At 40.8% G+C, this 20093-nt stretch overlaps 2 protein-coding genes across 6 annotated transcripts in view; one reads left to right on the forward strand and one right to left on the reverse strand.

Annotated features, from left to right (window-relative positions):
- The window catches only part of dst (dystonin), a 98611-nt gene extending 87373 nt beyond the window's left edge, over positions 1–11238 (reverse strand). Inside the window, exons 1-4 of the mRNA XM_019870419.1 lie at positions 11022–11238; positions 10772–10803; positions 9735–9923; positions 4675–4888 (exon numbers count right to left, since the gene is read on the reverse strand). Coding sequence (XP_019725978.1) covers positions 4675–4888; positions 9735–9923; positions 10772–10803; positions 11022–11205 — 619 coding nt within the window. The 5' untranslated portion in view covers positions 11206–11238. The remainder of the gene's footprint in view (positions 1–4674; positions 4889–9734; positions 9924–10771; positions 10804–11021) is intronic.
- znf451 (zinc finger protein 451) lies at positions 11158–19875 on the forward strand. Of its 5 annotated transcripts, none has more exons than XM_019870424.1 (13): positions 11158–11219; positions 14405–14465; positions 14657–14740; positions 14831–14944; positions 15244–15355; positions 15515–15662; positions 15753–15879; positions 15959–16118; positions 16281–16428; positions 16695–18145; positions 18664–18756; positions 19253–19315; positions 19420–19875. In XM_019870424.1, exons 1-13 carry the CDS (start codon positions 11215–11217, stop codon positions 19458–19460), a joined length of 2607 nt encoding a protein of 868 aa, XP_019725983.1. In that variant the 5' UTR covers positions 11158–11214; the 3' UTR covers positions 19461–19875. The 5 variants fall into 5 exon arrangements, with proteins under 5 accessions (XP_019725983.1, XP_019725980.1, XP_019725982.1 ...); XM_019870421.1 differs by lacking the exon at positions 11158–11219 and adding an exon at positions 13546–13660; XM_019870420.1 differs by lacking the exon at positions 11158–11219 and adding an exon at positions 13719–14153.
- Positions 19876–20093: the final 218 nt, after the last annotated feature.

Consider the following 20093-nt stretch of genomic DNA (forward strand, 5'->3'; position numbering starts at 1 on the left):
CCACAAGTGTATAGTCTATTGTAAAGCAATGACTAAATTGCAGTGTGACCCGAAGTCGTTAAGTGTGTGATTACCTCTAATACCTAATTAGTGAGGCCTTCTTGTAAGCGAGCGCTAACAAACACGTACATGACCCCATCCGAGTTCTGCTGTGCTAAATCACATCATAGTTGAATTATGAACTCTCATTTCTTCCACAATTCCAATTTTGGATGGTAATACAGTGCAAGTTACATGCTGAAAATGTACATATTTTTCAGTGTAATTATAATTCTGAGTTTCCACAATGTGACAGTACCTCCTTTTGTATGTAATGAGGTCGTTAAAATGAACAGCCAGTGAAGACAATGTAAATACATTTGCAGATACTGTAGTCTATAATCATCGTATGACTAGATGGGGAGGTACATAGAAATTCCGCCTCGTGCATAGATTAGCCCTCTGGCTTTTGGCTTGTCTTTGTGCCTGTGTTGTGATTTTGCCATGGAAATGTGTTCTTGTTTTTAGTCTTCTCATCGTTACATGGGGAGAAGCTTGAAGCTTGAGCTCATCATAACAGCAAGAATTAAAACCAAACCAAAAACTCTTCCCTGAAAATCAGTCTGCCTTACTGAGTTTTGAGTGACACTACCAGAGTAACATTATGTTTATTATTATCGTTGTATATTGATAAGATGGAGTGCAGTTGGACAATCAACTCACCCTGTGATATGTTTGTAATACTGTAGTTTAGTTGCATTATTTGGCGATAAGGTACAGTAACAACAAAAATGTTAAGCTATGAAGCCAAAAAAAATTAAATAAAAGACTTACTGTATCTTTGTGAAGACTGAATTGTTAGATAGGGGTCTTGAATTGTATGTCATTGTACTGTGCAAGTATGATCAATCTGTGTATACCTGTAGCTTATTAAATACGATGCACATAATAGCTACATTGTGTCGACATTTAGTCTTATTGATAGCGAAATATCCGCCAATTCATCCATTTTCTGTACGTCACAGCGGTTGCGGTTGTGCTGGAGCCTATCTCAGCTGACTCTGGGCAAGAGCCGGGTGGCCACATGTACAGTTAACAAAAAAAGGATTCACACTCACTCACTTTGAAAAATTTGCAGTCTTTAGAATCTAAGATACATGTTCTTAAATGTTAAAGGCAGTAGTCCCTGGAAAAAAAACATCCAAGCACATGGAGAACAAGCAAACTCCACATACAAAGGAGCCTGGCTTCAAATTTCCAACCTTACCATAAAACAGATATGCTATCCAAACATTGTAATTGGAAAGCAGGTAACGTTTTTGTAAATGAACAAAAAAGGGTGTCTTTTTTAACAGGGAGGAAGCGATTTCTCAAGATTAAACATGAAGACTTTGCTGATCAGCCACTTTGGCATCTATATAATGCCTCTAAAGCCTGCTGCCTCTCAGCTTAGTCAGATAAATGGTGATAAATTCTAGCAAGAATCATGTACTTTGCAACAATTAAGATGTCAACCAGCTGAAGCCTACCAAGACAAAATCTAATCTCCCATACACTTCACATTTAACATGAAAGACCAAGCAAGGAAAAAAAAGATTGCAAACGCTACTATTTTTTTCTATAAAAATATGATTAAACTCAATATAAAACCATGGAATTATCACCAAAAAACATGAAGAAAGCATGTCTTACGCTTCTTGAGAAAATTCATCTTCAAAGTAAAAATCAGCAGGGAGTCGACTGTATCCTGATGCTCAGATATGAGTGTTCGTTTATGTGATAGCGACAAGCCAAAGAAGTCAGCTCATTGTCGGTCACAGTTCTTCTGGCTAATTATGCTATATCATATGATCTCAATAGAGTCTAAGGAGGGTGTTTAATACCACAGCTAACTGACCCTGCTGGCTTAGAACAGCTGAGGGAATTAACTCCGAAGTGCATCTTTGTATCCTATCTAGTCTTTCTTTTTTTTTTTTTTGCTGCGCTTTGCTTGTATGTGCCTAGAGGAGACGCAGGAGTTAAAAGTCGGGCTGTCAGGTTCAGTTTAGCTCCACAGGATCTCCACCCTTTGGCCTGGCCTGACAACTCATGTGCATGATTTTGTCTCACTAATGTAGTCTGCTCACGTGCACCACATCCACAGCACCACGTCCATTTGAGTGTAGCATTTCGAAGGAGGAAACGCCTAATCCTGCTCTGTCATTGTCTCATCTGTCTCACCAGAAGATCATCGCATAGGTGGACCACCCTGAAAGGAATCTCTACTAAAGCACATGTAAAAATGTTCAATGGGCCTCTCTATGTACATATCGTATGCATGCAGGTTTTTGTTTGTCACCTTTTTATCCATTATGTATCTTCAGAACCAATTCCCTTGAATAGCCACATATTTTATCTTACTTCGACCAAAATTTCCCAAACTAATTCAGCTAAAAACATCTAGTGTACAGACCAAAAACTACAAACTACAAACTCCAGTAATATAGACAAATATACTAATGCTATAGCACTAGCTCCTCTATAGAGGAAGACATCAGACATTAGGGGTGAAAATTTCCTGAATAACTCTAGATACAATATCACAAGATATTGCCATTCATCGTAACATTATACAGCAATTCTCTGATAACCTATAATAATTACTGTCATCTATGAATACAAAATATCTATGTAACTAAAGCAGGTAAAACTTAGCCTTTTATACAGTGTTTAAGTGGGTGTGTAAGAAAATATATAACCTAGGTTGCGCACCAAGGAAGAGTGTCATTTGCAGTATAATTTTGGTATGACAATCAAGGCATTCAAGTACATATATTTCTTTTTATGCAGACACAACTCCACCGACCATGGCAGTATTGATACCAGATGTTTGTGTATCAGTGCTGTATGTGACATAACAATACAATATGATACCTACACTTGGCTCAACATCATCTGACAAATCATTTAGTAAAGAAAAAGAGGGAAAATGTGTGCCTCCTCGTAAATATAAAAGCTGTATTTCAGTAACAACAAAGCACATATAGCTTCTTATTCAACACTGATTACTTCCACAAAGCATCTAAACAAGACTCATATCATATGACCAGATTGTCAAATTGATCTCATCATATAACCCAACCTATGATGTCACACTTGAGTTATTTCCACCTTTGCACAGCACGAATAAGGACATTATCCGAGCAGAGGCAGACAGAGAAAGGGGAGAGGGGGTGGCTGGCTGCTTGGGTGGGTGGGTCATGCTGACTATTGCGCTGTCAAACCGCAATCCGACAACATTCTAAATCCTCACCACAATCGGTCACAGTCACATTACCTTTGTATTTTTCCAAAACGTCTTCATAAGCCTGGAGGTATTCCTGTTCGTCCGAGAGAGGATAGCTCTGCATGGCGTGCTGAGCCATGACACGGCCTGCACACACTGAACGCTCACCAGCGGGCGACAGGGACACAACATGTGTGTGCGTGTATCATTTCTCTGTGTGTGTGTCTATGCCTGTGTGTATGCAGCACCTCCTCAAGAGTGATCGGGGCTGTTGTTGCACCGAAGGAAACGCCCAACATCCCTCCCTTGCGTGCAGCCCGTCCAATAAGACCAACTTCCTGCCCGGACTTGACTGGACTGATACGGAACGACCAGGAGGACCTGCACGCGCTGTAAAAAGTGTCCCTCCTCGCGTTTCAAATAGCCGAATTTGGAATTTTGTTTTATTGTTACAATATGATGCAAACGTTGTATTTGGAGGAAATGCGACATATCTGTACTACAACAGACACTTGGTTTCGTGAATCGGTCAGAAAATTAAGATTACACAAATTTGACTGGAATGACGCATTCATTTTTTGCAGCATCCGGTTGAGGCGCTCTGTAGCTGAGCCGGTTTCAAATCTATCAAGCGTGCGGGACTTTATTTTTCGGATTTCTGATGGGTTTATCTTAATTTTGTCAATTAACAGATTATGGATGGATGGAAGTAAGGAGGAACGGATAGGTTGATCTAAAGATGGATAGATAAGTAGATACATATGTAGATAAATGTATAGATAGATGATATATTTACAGGCATGGGATACACCCTCCACCTTGAAATAAAAAACTGTAGGGGCCATAACAACAACGAACATGTGTAAATAGGTTTAATATTATCTCCCCTGGTCGTTTTCCAAGAAAATAGTCGAGGAAAAACCCGTCCTAACACGCCCCACACTAATAAATGACTGGGGTGTGTAATGTTCATTTCCAGAATAATCTGGCATTCACTTTGATTAAACCACTGAAATTCATCCAGATTATTGGAATGTGCGTACCGATTGCCAATGTGAATTGTTATTTTTACACAAACATTTGGAAGACTCATAGTTTGGTGTGAATTTGAGAGCCCAGACCTCAAACCAAATCGAACATTTTAAAGATGATGTACAAGTGAGATTATGAACCGTCTTCATGTGATCTCAAATTTCTATCCATTCATCCAGCTAGCCATCAATCCATCTAGCCATCTTCTGTATCGATCAAAAACTGGCCATCATCCTGATCCAAAATACCATCACACATGCCACAGCCCCTAGCAGAGAGACCAGGGCGTGTCAGGCAATAAAAAGGTTTATCAGGACGTCACAATAACGCCATGCGTGCGCCCGGTGTACTTGCACTCTCCCCCTCAGTCACAACGCAAAACATAAGTGGCTCCTCACCTGCGATTCTGAGTACCGCTCTCTCGGCCGGATCCAGAACGGAGCCTCCCTGGATCTTCCTCTTGGACCTCTCGTGTCTGGGCAGGTTCCATGGCAAAGTGTCGCCAGGCGCCGGCGATGCCGATCCAGATTTGACACTATATTCTTCATCCTCGGATAAATCCGCAGAGGAAGACATGGAGCAGTGGAGGGAAGGGTTCCCCGAACAGGAGCTCTGAGACGAAAGGAGATAACAATGAAACAAATCGTTATTTTGAATCACAGTCATTGTAAAATGAAAGGGCAAATGCGTGTGTGGCATGGGTGGTCAGATGTGTCTCATTGGGGTCAAAGTGTGTAAAATAAGAGCATTTTCACAACAAATGATAGCACTAATTAACGGTAACATGCAGACAATACTGTATAGCTCCCCCGCCAGGTCAACATCAAGACTTACCACGCTATACATCATAAAAAGCACCCCCCCCCCCAAAAAAAACGATCCTATTTGCGTATTGTTGTTGTCTTCTTCCGGCGTTCAATCCCACATTCCGTGCGTCCACGCAGTGCCACGCCCTTGTGGGGATGCTCCGGATGGGTCACGATATGAGCTCATTGAGCGAATGATGCGAAGTGATGTCAGAGCTCCAAAAGGAGCCGAGGAGATTGTGGTGATGGCGAGTCGCGTGCTGTCGAGGCTGGCAGGCAGACTGTGACAGGAGGGCAGGCAGTGCATGTGTTCCACACCGTCATGCGCGCCAGCCAGCCAGCCAGAGAAGAGGCTGCGAGCCAACAGCGACCCGCAAAGGTGCAAGCAGGATACAAACGCAGAACAAGCTGGGAGGACAAGAGCACCAGGGGGCTCCCGCTGACAGGCTATATTGTATAAAACATAAGGTGACACTATTGAGGGGGATTTTGGACGCAGTTAGAAAGCTTTGATGAATGTGCCAAAAATTACATACTCAATGAAAAACCACCCACATAGACCAAAAAAACTCACAAAGAATAATATATATATATGTATATAAAAACCTCCCACATAGACCAAAAAAAAAACCCACCTCACACTCACAAAGAAAAAAAACAGTGCAGTCCACATGTAACTGTTTCATGAAAAAAAATGAACAGTGATAAAGCCACAAATTTGTTTGCGTTATTTTTGTCATCTGATTAAACTGAATAATTCTGTGAAGGTGTCTGCACGTGAAAGTGTTGAGTAAATTAGCTATAATTGAAGTAGATGAATGAACTACCTTTCAACTGATTCATGGTTCATTTGCTTTTACATTACTGTAAAACTAACCTAATAGACCAAAGCATTTGTGTATAATTAATCTAATATTGTTTATTGTAATACAGATTCTTTTGTTGCTTGGGTTTGTAAAAAAATGCATGGGAAGAGGATGATGGAAAAAGAACCATTTCATATTAAATTACAATTGCAATATTGAGGGGAAACAAATCACAATCGGATGATTTTTCAAAATCTTTAAATTTACACAAGTATTAAACATGTCTTAGATTATAGTGGACATGGGATTTAAAATGCCCATCTTGGTTTATTTCACAAATATGCAACCCACTCAATGTTAAAACGCTGTAAACCATAGCAAATTATGAAACAGATGTCAGCAAGAACGTTATTGTCAAAGAGCACTAAAGTGCAGTATTACATTGTTTTACAAAGGCACAGCTCACCAAGGACAAAAAATAAAAGAAGAAAGTTGTTCTCTTGCCGTTTCTCTCAGCCGGCCGAGTGAGTGTGAGCAGAGAAATGTGGTGCACTCTTTGTGTTAATATACCATGAAGTAGCTTTGATTTATGGGAACACAAAAAAAAAATCTGAAATGGAGAAAGATGACTGTGATGTTTCAAATAAAGCACAGGAAACAAGACTGGCCAGGTCGTTTTAAGACGTGAGTTGAATGTGGGGGCAAAAAAATGTCAATCTCACATTTACAGGGATTCAAGAAGAAATTCTAATTTAAGAAATCACCTTCAAGGGACTGTTCTGAGCTCAGTCAAACTGTTAATAATAGAAACCATCTTTTGTTCACGTTTCATCATGATAACGTTTGGCATTTTTATCATCCTTTTCAGTGTGTTCATAATTCCTTTCACATAAGGATAAGATTATGATACAAAAAAGTCTAGCACCATGGGGAAAAGTGTTTATCCTGGGTCAGCCTTAATGATTCTCTCCTTTATATAAGAAGCAATCTGGGCAGGGATAAGAATAGCTGACAGATTAGAGCCCATCCCATGTTTTTTTTTTTTAAATTCAAGGCTTATCCCCCGTCTTACAAGAGGTACACCATTCTTAGCTCAATAATAATACCTCAAACTCTCTAATAAGATGCTGCATCCCTCAACACAACGCTCAGTTAGGTTTTAGAACATAAAACTTGCCAAGAAAGGTCAAATACAAAGCACGGAAGCATTTGCATTTTTAAAAAGTGGTGCATTCATAGATTTGTACGCATGTTTTGACAGCACATTTCTAAGTATCCATCCGTGTGTGCTGAATGCAGACAACATTTGATCACCTATAAATAGAACCTTTGAAGTTGTTAAAAGCACCCTCAAGAACGTTTATCTGTGCTCCTCCGCTACACTTTAAAGCTACTCACTGCACAACAGTGTGGCAGTAGTGGTTGTATTTTTATTTCTTTATTTAGGCACCAGTAAAAACCTGCCTACTTACGACACAAAAAACATAAACAATATAATTTGAACCATGAATTTGAGCCATATTGTATAAAAGAAAGTATTGAAACACTTGTTAATCTACTCATTAATTAATAAGATTTGGGCGAGGCACCCTAATTCCTTCTAATTTCAATAGGATTGAAGGTGAGAAAGAATATAACCAAAACCCATCAGACAAATTGAGACGCGACCCTGACCACACAATTGTTCTTCTGGATCAATGAATATAGAAGACTGGATGTTGTTATAACTGCAATTGAATTATGTATTCTTTAAGTAACGCCAAGCCAGGTGACCCGATACTTTTGACGATAGTAGTGTGGATTTGGATTTCACTGTAATAGAAAACAAATGTCTCAGGTCATCTTAATGGGTTTCATACGCTATCCGCATTTCTGTCGCACGACTAATGGAGGCAGGAAGTTGCTGCACAGCCGCAGAGATCGATGAGATCATTTCTCACATCTCTCTTGGTGTAAACATCTGAGCCATGCAATTTCTATCACACTGGCTGGAGACATCACATGGAGAAAGAGAATGCCTGCATATGATACTTTATATCTTGGATGGAACACTTCATATTATTTGTGTGTGTGATATCTTTCTCAAGAACAAAACTACACGGGATGCGCGTATTAGAAGTAGGTGTTCACCGGGAGAATCTTAACTGCTCCAAACAGTTGGCCACTCTCTCGGTTTTAACGCAAATTCTCTCAACTGTTGATATTACACATTTTTATGGAGTTCTAGCTCTGCAGTTTTATATTATGGATGACAAATGTTCTGCGAAATTGGATACAATCTACCAGATATGGAAGTGCACTTTTCAAGTCGTCCGCCACATTATTATATATTACATGTAAATATATTTTTATCGATATTGTAACAAAATCTTCAACCAGATGGGTGAATAAGTAAGCACTAGGGAAAAGACTCAATGAAAAATACCAAGGTGTTCTAAACATTGTGCGTTTTCCTGTCTTCCAAAAATATTGAAAAACGACAAAGGCAATTATGCTAATGTAGCTGACAACATTGCCTTATCATCAGTTACCAAAATGACACACCCTATTTTCAGTCACACAACCAACAGAAAAACCCAGTTAAACTGTATATTTAGATTTAAACTCTACTGTCTGACCATTTCATACAAACAGCGGGGAGAAAAAAGGTTGACACACATCTACTCGAATGCCAGGTATCTGTGATATAAAAATGAGACCAAGATCAATCATTTCAAAACATTTTCACCATTCCACTAAAAATGTGTAGGACTCCAATGGAAACATAAACACATTCTCTGAAGCCTTTTAGAGAGAGAGGGAGTAAACAACTGCGATATGCTTGCAAAACTGTGCACTTGCTGTCAGAACAGGTGATGTGGCTATGTTCGGAATCAACCAACCACATTCAAACTTACGTTAAAGAGTCAGCACACATCTGCAGAGTGACTCTGATTTACCCCCAAATAAAGTTTAGCTGCTTTAGTAGACTTTTCCTGACATTTTTCTCATCACATGTTACAACACAAGCCATAGTCCAAAGACAGCTTCCACGGCAGCAGAGGGATCTTATTGATCAAAGGTAAAGGGTTTAAAAAAAAAACAAAAACAAAAGAACGCCAGGTCCTTGATAAACCATGAAACAAAATAAAGACAGACACCATCAAGTGGACAAAATGTGGCACAACAATGACATGACCAAGGTGCTTCTTGAGCATCCATACAAAATTTATGAAAAAAAAAAAAAAAAGAAGAAGAAAACTTGTCTGGGAGGCTGCCAGGATGCTAACAGAAGCATTAAAGGATCTGCAGCTTTTTCTGGCAAGAACTGGCTATTCAGTAAATCTTATCAACAATCTCCCATCTTCTTCATACAAGTATGTGTGGAATATGGTGGAAGGCTTTTCTCGTATCTTGGAAAGTGTTATGGTCCTCTGAAATTAAAGTGGAACTTTTTGGCCATACTTCGAAATGGTATGTTACCCTGCCTAAATCCTAAAGAACATCATAAATACAGTGGCAGCATCATGCTTTGGGGTGTTTTTTTTTTTAAGTTGGAATTGGGGCCATATTCGAGGCACAGTGGCGGGAACTATAAAGAGTTTGAAATAGCATGTCATAACACAGGCAAATCCTTACTCATAAAAACGTGTGCGCACTTATCCAACCACATAATCATAGTTTATTTTTACTTCGCCAATTGAAAACAAAGCCTTTTTGTACAGTATATAGATCACATTAAAGTTGAAAATGTTTTAAAATAGTTTATATTGGTCTCATTTTTTTATGTAACAGAAGCCTTTTGAAAAGGGTTTGGAGATTTTTGATTGCCATTATTAGCTTTGACCATTCACCTTAAGTACCTACAGTTTTGCGTGTCGGAGTGACTTGCACAGACTGATAAAACTCCGGCAGGACTCGCTTCTTCACTTTGCGTTTCCTGAGAATTGATGAAGAATCCAACTCATTGCCTGGGACCTCCACCAAATTGGACTTTTCCTCCGTCACTCGAGCATGTGAGCTTCTCCTGGAGTGGCGTGGACTGTGTCTGAAGCCCTGGGAAACAAGAGCAGACAATTACAATCACAATTGGGTTACTTTAACAATGGTGCATTTGGTTGACATATAGTTGAAGAAGCAGAAATGAATAAGTCCAAACAAAGACAATTCCATTAGATTGAAGTACTGTATATGCAAACTTTGCCTACATACTCATCAGTAGCTATCACTCCACCGTTTACTAAAGAAAAGAAACAAGGGTCACTAATAGTTTTATTATTATATAATTGTTCAGGACCAGGAATCCCTAAAATATATTGTTTACACCTGTGCTACAGCTGAATTCACTTCACTTCAGTTCTAATGGAGTTTTTCTTTCTAAATGTTATTTTTAGGTTTGTGTATTACAGTATTCCAAACGTTTCACCGAGTTCGAGGAATACGTTTTATTTTGAAAACAAAGTCCCATAAACGGAAACACAAAAAACGAGCATAAATTTCATTATAAGGACCAACAAATATTGTACATGAATTGTAAACAAATTATGTCCTTATTATTTATTAATTAGACAAAATATCAAATATGACTCTGCATATTGTTGCAAAAACAAGTGAGTGTTAAACCTGCTTGAAATTCATCTGCCAAATCACCCACATTATTGACGACACATGCGCACTGCGCACTTGGTGGTCCATAAATAGCAATGCGGTCTTTCATTAAAGTAAAACCAAATGTTTTAGCCACAACGGGTGCCATATCTGAAGTAGTAATAATAAAAACAATTAAAAAAATACTAACAGTCTGCGTAAACTAACAATTTCTAAAATTATAATGACCGATGACGCTACTGGTGACTATGACGAGAATGACGCACTAAACTTATAATGACAAAAGTTCATCCTACCTCTGATCGAAAATGATGCGTTCGGAGGCCCACTACGGAACACAAGACAAGTTAGCCTTGCAGTAAATTCAAGAGGCAGCGTACAAAGGCAGATAAACAGGTCTCATGTGAAAGGGCCATTTTTGACAGCATCTTTGCGCACATGAACGCCTCAGCGGGCGCTCGGCGCTTTCAAATCAATTCTTCTTGTTATATGGAGCAGCCCTGACAACATGAGACATGAGGACATGAACAATATTCCAACACTCACCGCGACACTTGGAGCGCCCTGAGAGCGCTGATCTGATGGGCTGCTTCCCGCGAGCGACGTAGCGTTGCCAGCTACAAAAAAACACGATAGTGGCAACGGTCCCGAGTAACAGTAACAGCAACAAAAGCGCGCACTGAACAGAGAGCGGCCTGAGGAGGACCAGAAACACGGCAGCGATCATCATCAAGCTGAGATGAGGTAGCCGAGAGCCGCTTGACTCACATCTCCTCCTCCTCTGCCGCCACCGCCTCCTTTACCTCCCCCAAGACCAAAACACAGCAGACGCAGGGGGACTCGCCAAAAAGGATCAAGCTTTTGGATCTCTCTATGGCTGGGAGAGCTTTACATAATCATGTTGACATGTCAGTCAATTGTAAAATGCAAGCACATCCTTATATGTTTTTAAACCCATGGGTTTTGATCAGGATGGAGGTATTATTGCACACCCTTTCAGGGGCAAACAAACACTCTCATGCCAGACTGATGCAACAAGGATGATGTAATTTTGGAGTTAGGGGTGGTGGAACCCATGTTTATTATGAACATTTTTTTTCTAAAACAGTTCATCAGAGGTATCATGTCGTTAGAATTGCATGCCACCATGGTGAACGCTCATATAGTACCGACTGTGTGTGACCCACAGGCTCAGTGGCCCATGCCTGCTTGCATCCTACATCCATCCATCAAGGGCCAGAAAAAGCTTTATTGGACCTGTACCCGAATATGACTTGGAGGTTCCTGCCAGCATGTTTTTGTAATGTGTTTTAAAAAAATATATACTTACACTTTCGTCCACCTAGGAGTCCCCAAGCAGCAGTGTAGTCTGCTTGTGCCTCGAGCCGGTTCTGTTCCATTTTCTCGAGTGCTTGTCCTCATTTGGCTCTAAGGTGAGCTGGAGCCAATTCAATCTTACTTTGGGGCGAGAGGCAAGGTACATCCTGCAACAGCAGGGCACTTGTTGGCTAGCATTTAAACAACTTACATTCACATATACCGTACATTAACCTAATGCACATGTTTTTGGAACATGAGAGGGAAGCATTAAGTGACCACCATGGTGAACGCTCATATAGTACCGACTGTGTGTGACCCACAGGCTCAGTGGCCCATGCCTGCTTGCATCCTACATCCATCCATCAAGGGCCAGAAAAAGCTTTATTGGACCTGTACCCGAATATGACTTGGAGGTTCCTGCCAGCATGTTTTTGTCATGTATTTTTAAAAAAATACTTACACTTTGGTCCACCTAGGAGTCCCCAAGCAGCAGCGTAGTTTGCTTGTGCCTCGAGCCGGTCCTGTTCCATTTTCTCGAGTGCTTGTCCTCATTTGGCTCTAAGGTGAGCTGGAGCCAATTCAATCTTACTTTGGGGCGAGAGGCAAGGTACATCCTGCAACAGCAGGGCACTTGTTGGCTAGCATTTAAACAACTTACATTCACATATACCGTACATTAACCTAATGCACATGTTTTTGGAACATGAGAGGGAAGCATTAAGTGATTGCATCGAGGGAACATGCGAATGCCACACATGAAGGCCCAAGTCACTGTGCTGCCCTTGGTTCCTGCAGTCAAAGTCAAATATTTCAACGAATGAAATTACATGAAGGTAAAATTAAAAAAAAAAAAAAAAACATAAAATGTACTAAACTGAGTACTGTATACAATTAACAAAAATACAAAGCAAAATCTTCAACAATTATGTGACTCTCAGCTTTCTCAAGAGCACTTAAACACCCAGAGCTATCACAAATTGCTGTACATAATAAATCTTGAGTATCAATAATCAGAGGTACGTGACTCGTAAATCATAGTACGATAGCATCTCAAATGTTTGTACTTTGCCTATGTTTTTTTTCTTTTTTTAATTGAAACTTCCCTTTTTTTCCGGCCAAACTGTGTTCCATACAAAACGCGAAACAAAAAATGTGCATATACAGTACAGTACAGTACTTGCATTGATTCATCTCTCCACTGGAGGGCGATCTGCGAGTGGCACAGCTGCGGCAAGGTCTTCATGATATCCATTTGTCTATCCACCGTGTGCACACATGATCATCAAAATGAAATGTTTTCGAATGGAATATATCCACTACAGGTCTCACATTAAGGTAAAAAAATAAGGGCGCAATTTTTTGAACCTCTAAACAGACACCAATACCGCCCGCGTGGGACGACCGGAATTTCGAATGAGTGCTATCTTTTTTTAATTGAAACTTCCCATATTTTTCCGGCCAACCTGCGTTCCATACAAAACGCGAAACAAAAAATGTGCATATACTTGCATTGATTCATCTCTCCACTGGAGGGCGATCTGCGAGTGGCACAGCTGCGGCAAGGTCTTCATGATATCCATTTGTCAATCCATCGTGTGCACACATTATCATCAAAATTAAATCTTTTCGAATGGAATATATCCACGACAGGTCTCACATTAAGGTAAAAAAATAAGGGCGCAATTTTTTGAACCTCTAAACAGACACCAATACCGCCCGCGTGGGACGACCGGAATTTCGAATGAGTGCTACTGCTTAAAGTCACTATGACGTATATAGCGCAATTAGGCATGCTTTACGGCAAACCAACAAAACGGAACGGCGGGAGAGAAAGAAGTCATAAAAACCGGAGTACAAGCGAAAAGGTAACGTTGTGGTTTGATGGTTTATGTCACATCCTACAGACGTAAATTATGGGTTTCCAATCGTAAAAGTGAGTTCCCGGCTTCACATTTCGATCGATTCCAGCATTTTGTTTGCGTCAATAAGACAGTCCCCTGTGGCTTTTATAAAGCTTCACAATGGCGTCAAGAAATAGTTAAGCTAAGAAATGCGATTTGCGTCAATGCTGTGCTTGCACGACAGAAAATGTGACATTAATTTTGCACTTTAGCGTTTTTTTGGTCTTCTTCTGCTATCAAATAAGTACTCTGAATTCACACATTAGCTCGGTGCTGCCTTTGGAGGCCTTTAGTATCTCTGCAAAAACAAAACTCCAGAAATAAAAGTACCGGGGGGACAGGATCCATGAAGTTGCAGAAGGTTAGCAAACGCCTTTTCGGTCTGGAGGGGGTGTTCTACTGTTGATTTTACGTCACTTGTCAGCTGCATTCTCTGGAACCCTTCATGCATGTTCATGTGTGTCCATTTTTTAAGCTCTTGTGTCGTATCTTTTAACGACAGCTGTATAATGTTGCCAATTGTAACCAAATAATACAGTAATGCCTATTTTCAGTTAAATTGGCTGAAAATGTGCATCTAACAGTTCGAGATTGTTCAAGACAAGGCTGGTTTAGTCAACAAACGTGCTACATTTTAAGTCTGATGATCTTTGTGCTGAACTGCTAGTTCCCTGTCCCACTTATGTATATGGTGTCGCTTTTCTCCAGATACATGTCGTCTCCAAATAAAGAAGAAGACGATGGGTTTGAAGACGTGGAGTTTGTATCTGTAAGTTCCACATCAAGTCAAGTGTACAAAACCATATCAAAGTACAATTATATAATAAATATTTTACAGATCTGTAAGGCTCATGAAATTGTCTAATGGTTGTTTGAAAATTGATGTCAGGAATATTCGCATTCATTTAGCATCTTAGAACGTGGCGATCGAATGAGATGCTGTTCTTGTTCTTTCCACAGGAAGGCCAACTCAGGCCAGTGCTGGAATGTGTTGATTTGCTGAGCGATAGTGACGAAGAGGGCTGTTCGTCCTCATCAAGAATGGTGAGCGGCCAAACTAAATATGTATTACAATTAGGTGGGAAACATATCAATTTTGATTGATTCCTTTCCGTGGCCTTTACGCTCCTGAAGATCGAAGATCAAATCAACCGTCAAAAGGCACATGTTGAATCTACTCTGGATAGACTGGCACAACAGGTGGCTCTGGAGAAGCAGGAAAGAGCGGATAAATGTAGAGCATTCAAGGTAGGGGGGAAAAAAAAATCTATTAAATTTGATGAGTTGGTCATATTAGTCCGAACTGCATAGTATACATTTATTTTAGTTTATGCTGTCCAAAATAATTATTTAAGTAAACTGAATGTGTTATCGTTCTCTGATTCTACACAAATAATCTACAGCTCCTTTTATATACTTTGGGAAACTCAACATCGTTAGACCTCAAACTGTTTGAACAAATAAAATCAATATTTTTGTTTCCGCATATAGCTTCCTATATACTTATGTGATATGTCACAATGTTCTGTTGTTTGGCTTCTACTCAGGAGAAACAAATACAACAAAAAATTCATGGACAGCAGGAACTTGCGATTACCCCAACAAATGGAATAAATCTAGAGGCAAAGCGCTGTGTGGAGATGTGGCTAAAAATGCCAGGTATGTTATGCATCTGAAAAGAAAAATAGAATATCTCTTCACCGCACACTATGAAGTAACCACAAACCTCCTTAATAAACATGCATTTTTTTTTTCTGGCCATAGTTTACAATTGATTTACCTTGTGACAAATTGTAAAGAATCTGCCTCTTTTTTCAGGTCTGCGGCCTGGAGTGGTCAGTTCTGGTTCTGAAAGACGACGCAGAGCTGCTTTCCCCATGAACACTTCGACTAAACACGCATGTCCTGTAATTAACTGTTGTCGTGTTTTTGATCACGTGTCTCTCCTTGAAGGACATCTGAAAAGGTTAATTTGATACTGTACATTTTTGATATACATTTATCTGCAAATGTGGAATAGTTTGGTCAACATTTTATTGATTTATTTTATTTGTAGGTTTGACCACTCACCTTGCGATCCAACCATCAGTCTTAAGGGAAGTTCCATAATGCTATTCGCCTGTATGGCCTGTTGTCGTCATTTTCAGACCAAAGAAGAGTGGCAGACACATCTTGAATCTAAGGTTCCTCCTCCATAGTAACTCGTGAAATCCCCCTTCGACATTGAACTCCATGACTGAAGCCAATGTTTTCATTTCTTAGGTGTTGTCATCTCATCCCGACGGTCACTGCATGTCACAGAGCTACCAATGCATCGTGGGCTTTGCCTGTCCCGCCTGCTACCTCCTTTTCAACCAGCGGGACGAATGTCTTCAGCACATGGCAGCAAAAAATCACTTCACTGAGTCTCTCACTATGAGTGGTGAGATTACTTCATATGTTTTTAACGGAACCTCTGCACGTACATGATAAAGCAGCTCCTGCCCTTGAAGTAGCTGAATATATAATGTGTCAATCACGTTGCTGATGAGGTGTCGTACCAGTGAGACAATTTGTTTTTTTATTTAACTTCTATTTCTTAAAGACACCAAAAGAGAAGTGGTACCAGTTCCGGTTCCAAGGCTCGCTAAGAATCGCCTCATTGCCTTGTGCAGGGAAACCCCATTCAACGTCCGATGCTCTTTTTGTCAAAAAGTGCTGACTTCTCATCAGGCAGCTCAAGCTCACTTTAAGTAAGTTTTCTTCTTTTTTTTTTTTTTAATTCTTCTTATTTTTTAATCTCCCCATACCCGTAAAATGCATCAGTATCAAAACCTGTTGCTCCAAATTTAAGTGGCAGAAACAAATTTTAACGCAACACCAGTGCATCTAACTCCACACTGTCTATCCTGTGACAATATGGCAGAAAAAAAAAATCCTTTTTGGTCGTTACATTTTGAGGCCACTTGGTACATGTGATAATTTCGGATCTTATTTTTCTATGCTGTTCTTTCCCTAGTGTGAACTGCAGACATGGCAGTGCAGTGGCGAAGGCTGATGCGACAGTGGTGCAGGTAATGAAACAACTGCAAGTGAGAGGCCAGTGCTCTCGCTGCTTTTTAATCTTCCTAAGCCAAACAGAAGTGGAACGCCACAAAGAAGACACCCAACATGAGGTGGCGGTCAACAGAACCATGGAGCAAGCTCTTCTTCAGTACGACTGGTTTAATGAAAAACAGGACAGGGCCAGGGGTAATCATGAGGAGGAAAGTGCCAACTTTGGAGCACTCATTCATCAAAGTAGCAAGACTAAGCGCGAGTATGAAAAGACACCTGCCAAACGAAAAAAAAAAAGCTGCACGACCGCATGGTTCTGCGAGTGTGGAATGAAGTTCACGGAGGAAACCTCGGCCGGTAATCACCTCTTAGCTGTGAACCAAATCTTTTACCAATGCGGTGTGTGCGGCAAACGCATGGGAGAATCTTCCATCACCCGCTTGCACATGAGCCGATTTCACGGGGGCGCACATCTATCCAACTTCTTTTTCTACTGCCGCAAGTGCAAATTGGAAATGCCTCGCCTCGAGGATATCATGTCACACGTGTTGGACACACACGCCGGGCACACCTTCTTCACTGAGCAGGATGTGCCTGATGATGCCCAACCGTCGACCAGCAGTAACAGCGAAATGGACCCGTGCACCACATCCAAGTCCACGATTCGGCCCATCCCAGAGGCGGCATCTGCATCCTCTTCGAGAGCGGCGTCGACTTGGATGTGTAGAATGTGCGAGGACATCTTCGACTCGGAGGCTGCCGTCCGCAAACACTGCGGCGACCTGAGCAGCCACAGCTTTCAAAGGTTCATATGCGGCCACTGTCCGCAGAAGTTCTTCAAGGAGTCCACCGTGCGGCGGCATTGTGCCAACGAGCACGACGGGCGAATGAAGAGCGCCTACTTCTGCGGTCTCTGCGACAGCATGCAGTTTGAGTCTGAAGGAGAGTTCCTGCACCACTACAAAAGCCTGCACAGTAACGACTACTATTCTATAGGAAACCCCAATCTTGGTCAGCCTGCTGTGAGGATTACATCTGCGGAGTCATGTCCCTGCATGAACTCCGAGAAGAACAGAGATGAAATGAAAGTTGCCTACACTCAGTGCATGAAGACACTATCCTCCGAAGGTCTATGTCAATATGTGTGTGCTCCTTGCGCTCTTTGCGTGCCCTCCTATGCTCAGATCAAGACGCACGTCAACACCACGCACTCTGCATTGAACTTAGACAAGACCTTTGAAGTAGAATGCCAAACTTGCAGGCAACGCTTCGGGGATGTTCCGAAGTTCCATAATCACCATCATTCCCAGCACTGTGCGTTGCAGCCATGCGCGAGCTCCAGGACCTGCGGGAAAGACATCACGAAACAACCCCAAACACTGAATGATGTTGAGGTCAAAGAACAGCGAAATGGTATATCACCACACTTCTTTAACATTTTTATTTACTTTTATGACTAAACCTTCATGACTTTGGCATGCACAAAAACACTGTAAAGTAAAACTTTTGAGGCACCGATAAAGCATTGGTTCCAAAAGAAATTCTCCATGGTGAATTCACAAATGCTGCAATTTGCAAATGGGGGGGATCATTTCATTTGAGCAAGATATTATTTTTAATGGGATGGGAAAAGCTCTCGATGTTCTGAGCTGCTTTTTCTCAGCTACTGTTGTATGTGGCCGAATAATGTTAAGTTGTGCCGTGTAATGGCTTTAGTACAACTTCACAAGGATTACACGATGTTCTTTAGACCGTAAAGTAGTTGAGACTGAATCAACAGCACTTCTGCTGGTAGCAGCCAAGTAGTGCCCTCCTTTGCTTCATAGCTCGATTAATCAATATATTTATTCTTAATAGTCAGTTTGACCTATTCGTTGCACATGGTTAATTTAAAATGAAGTAAAAATTATCTCTTTTCTACCCCCATGCAGACACACTAGGAAGTGTCGTGTTTAAAACGGAGCAGATTGAGATGGATGTTGATCAGAGTGAGCATCAAACCCTGCATGGCTCTGGCTCATTAGGTAATACACTTATATTGCATTTCAATATGATTTTCCCTAACTGGGCTCTCCACACATCACCGTTTTTAACATCTTCACAATGCTTAAATTGTGATGATAAAGTGTTCTTAGTGGCCAAAATATGTGTTGACCACACACACAGAATGTGCGAGCATAAATATTGAACATGTTCAACATTTTCAGTAGAATTGTCTCTCCCAACTGTTTTCTGAGCAGGTCGGGAAGGATCACTCCACGCCCCCCCCCCCCTTCCCCCATACCACTAGTTCATTGCTCAGAATAATCTTAAAGACCGCTGAGAATCTTTTGATCTTAACAAAAGGAAAATGCTAAATTTTTGCCTGGTTGTCAATTATACATGTAATCCATTTAAATAATTCTTGCATCTTTCCTACTTGTGAATACAGATGAAAGAGAAGCAGACGTGTGTGAGGATAAACAGTACAGAAAATGCATGGCGATAAGATGGTGTTTAATGTATTGTTTTCCGCCACAGATAAATCTGATGAAAATCTGAAAGAAGCACTGGCCTTAAGCGCGGAAGACCGAGAATCAGCAGGTACGTTATTGAAATCTGGGATGGAATCCCACACGATCGTAGACATGTTTGTTGTTAAATGTTAATACAGTACTAATGCTGCCTGCTTTTAAATTGTTTTACAGATCTCAATGAGGCTCTTCAAAGAAGCCTTCTGGACTTCTGAGGAGAAGCTTTTTGCACATGAGTTATTTTGCTGATATGTATGTCAAATCAATGACATTCCGTGCTCTTATGGGTTCCTTTAATACCCTAGAAACAATACAGTGCATCACAGTCACTCCTGATTGGAAAAGGCTTTTTTTGTTTGTGCCTTTTGAAGGCGTTAACACACACTACTGTTAATGACAACCAAAGACAACGTACATAGACACACTCTGTTTCACACTTGTTTGCATTGCAGCTTTCAAAATCCAATGCATTTCACGCACCCTCAAGAAAACCTGCATCCCATGGAGTGATTCCTCTTTACAGCCATCGTCCAGAAGCAGTAGTAACAATGAACTATTGCCTCACTGTGAATGGAACCGCTCAATATCGTCATTGGATGGAAATAAAAGAAACTAATGAGATCCATTGGATGTCTGCTGGTAATTGCGTGTGAGACACCAACATATTCAAGTTTAAAGTGTTGTGTAATTACAGCCGCCTCACATCAACGGTCTATTAGGATTAGTTCTTGAAGCTTCAGCAAGTTAAGCAGATGTCAGGATCCCAGATGTCCGTGGCCTCTACTGTGCCTGTCCTCTCTTTAATGCTATAATGCATTACACACTCAAACACAATTTTTCTTCTGTGA

This window comes from Hippocampus comes, unplaced genomic scaffold (genome assembly GCF_001891065.2).
Source record: "Hippocampus comes isolate QL1 unplaced genomic scaffold, H_comes_QL1_v1.1 scaffold76, whole genome shotgun sequence".
NCBI classification, from domain to species: Eukaryota; Metazoa; Chordata; class Actinopteri; order Syngnathiformes; family Syngnathidae; genus Hippocampus; species Hippocampus comes.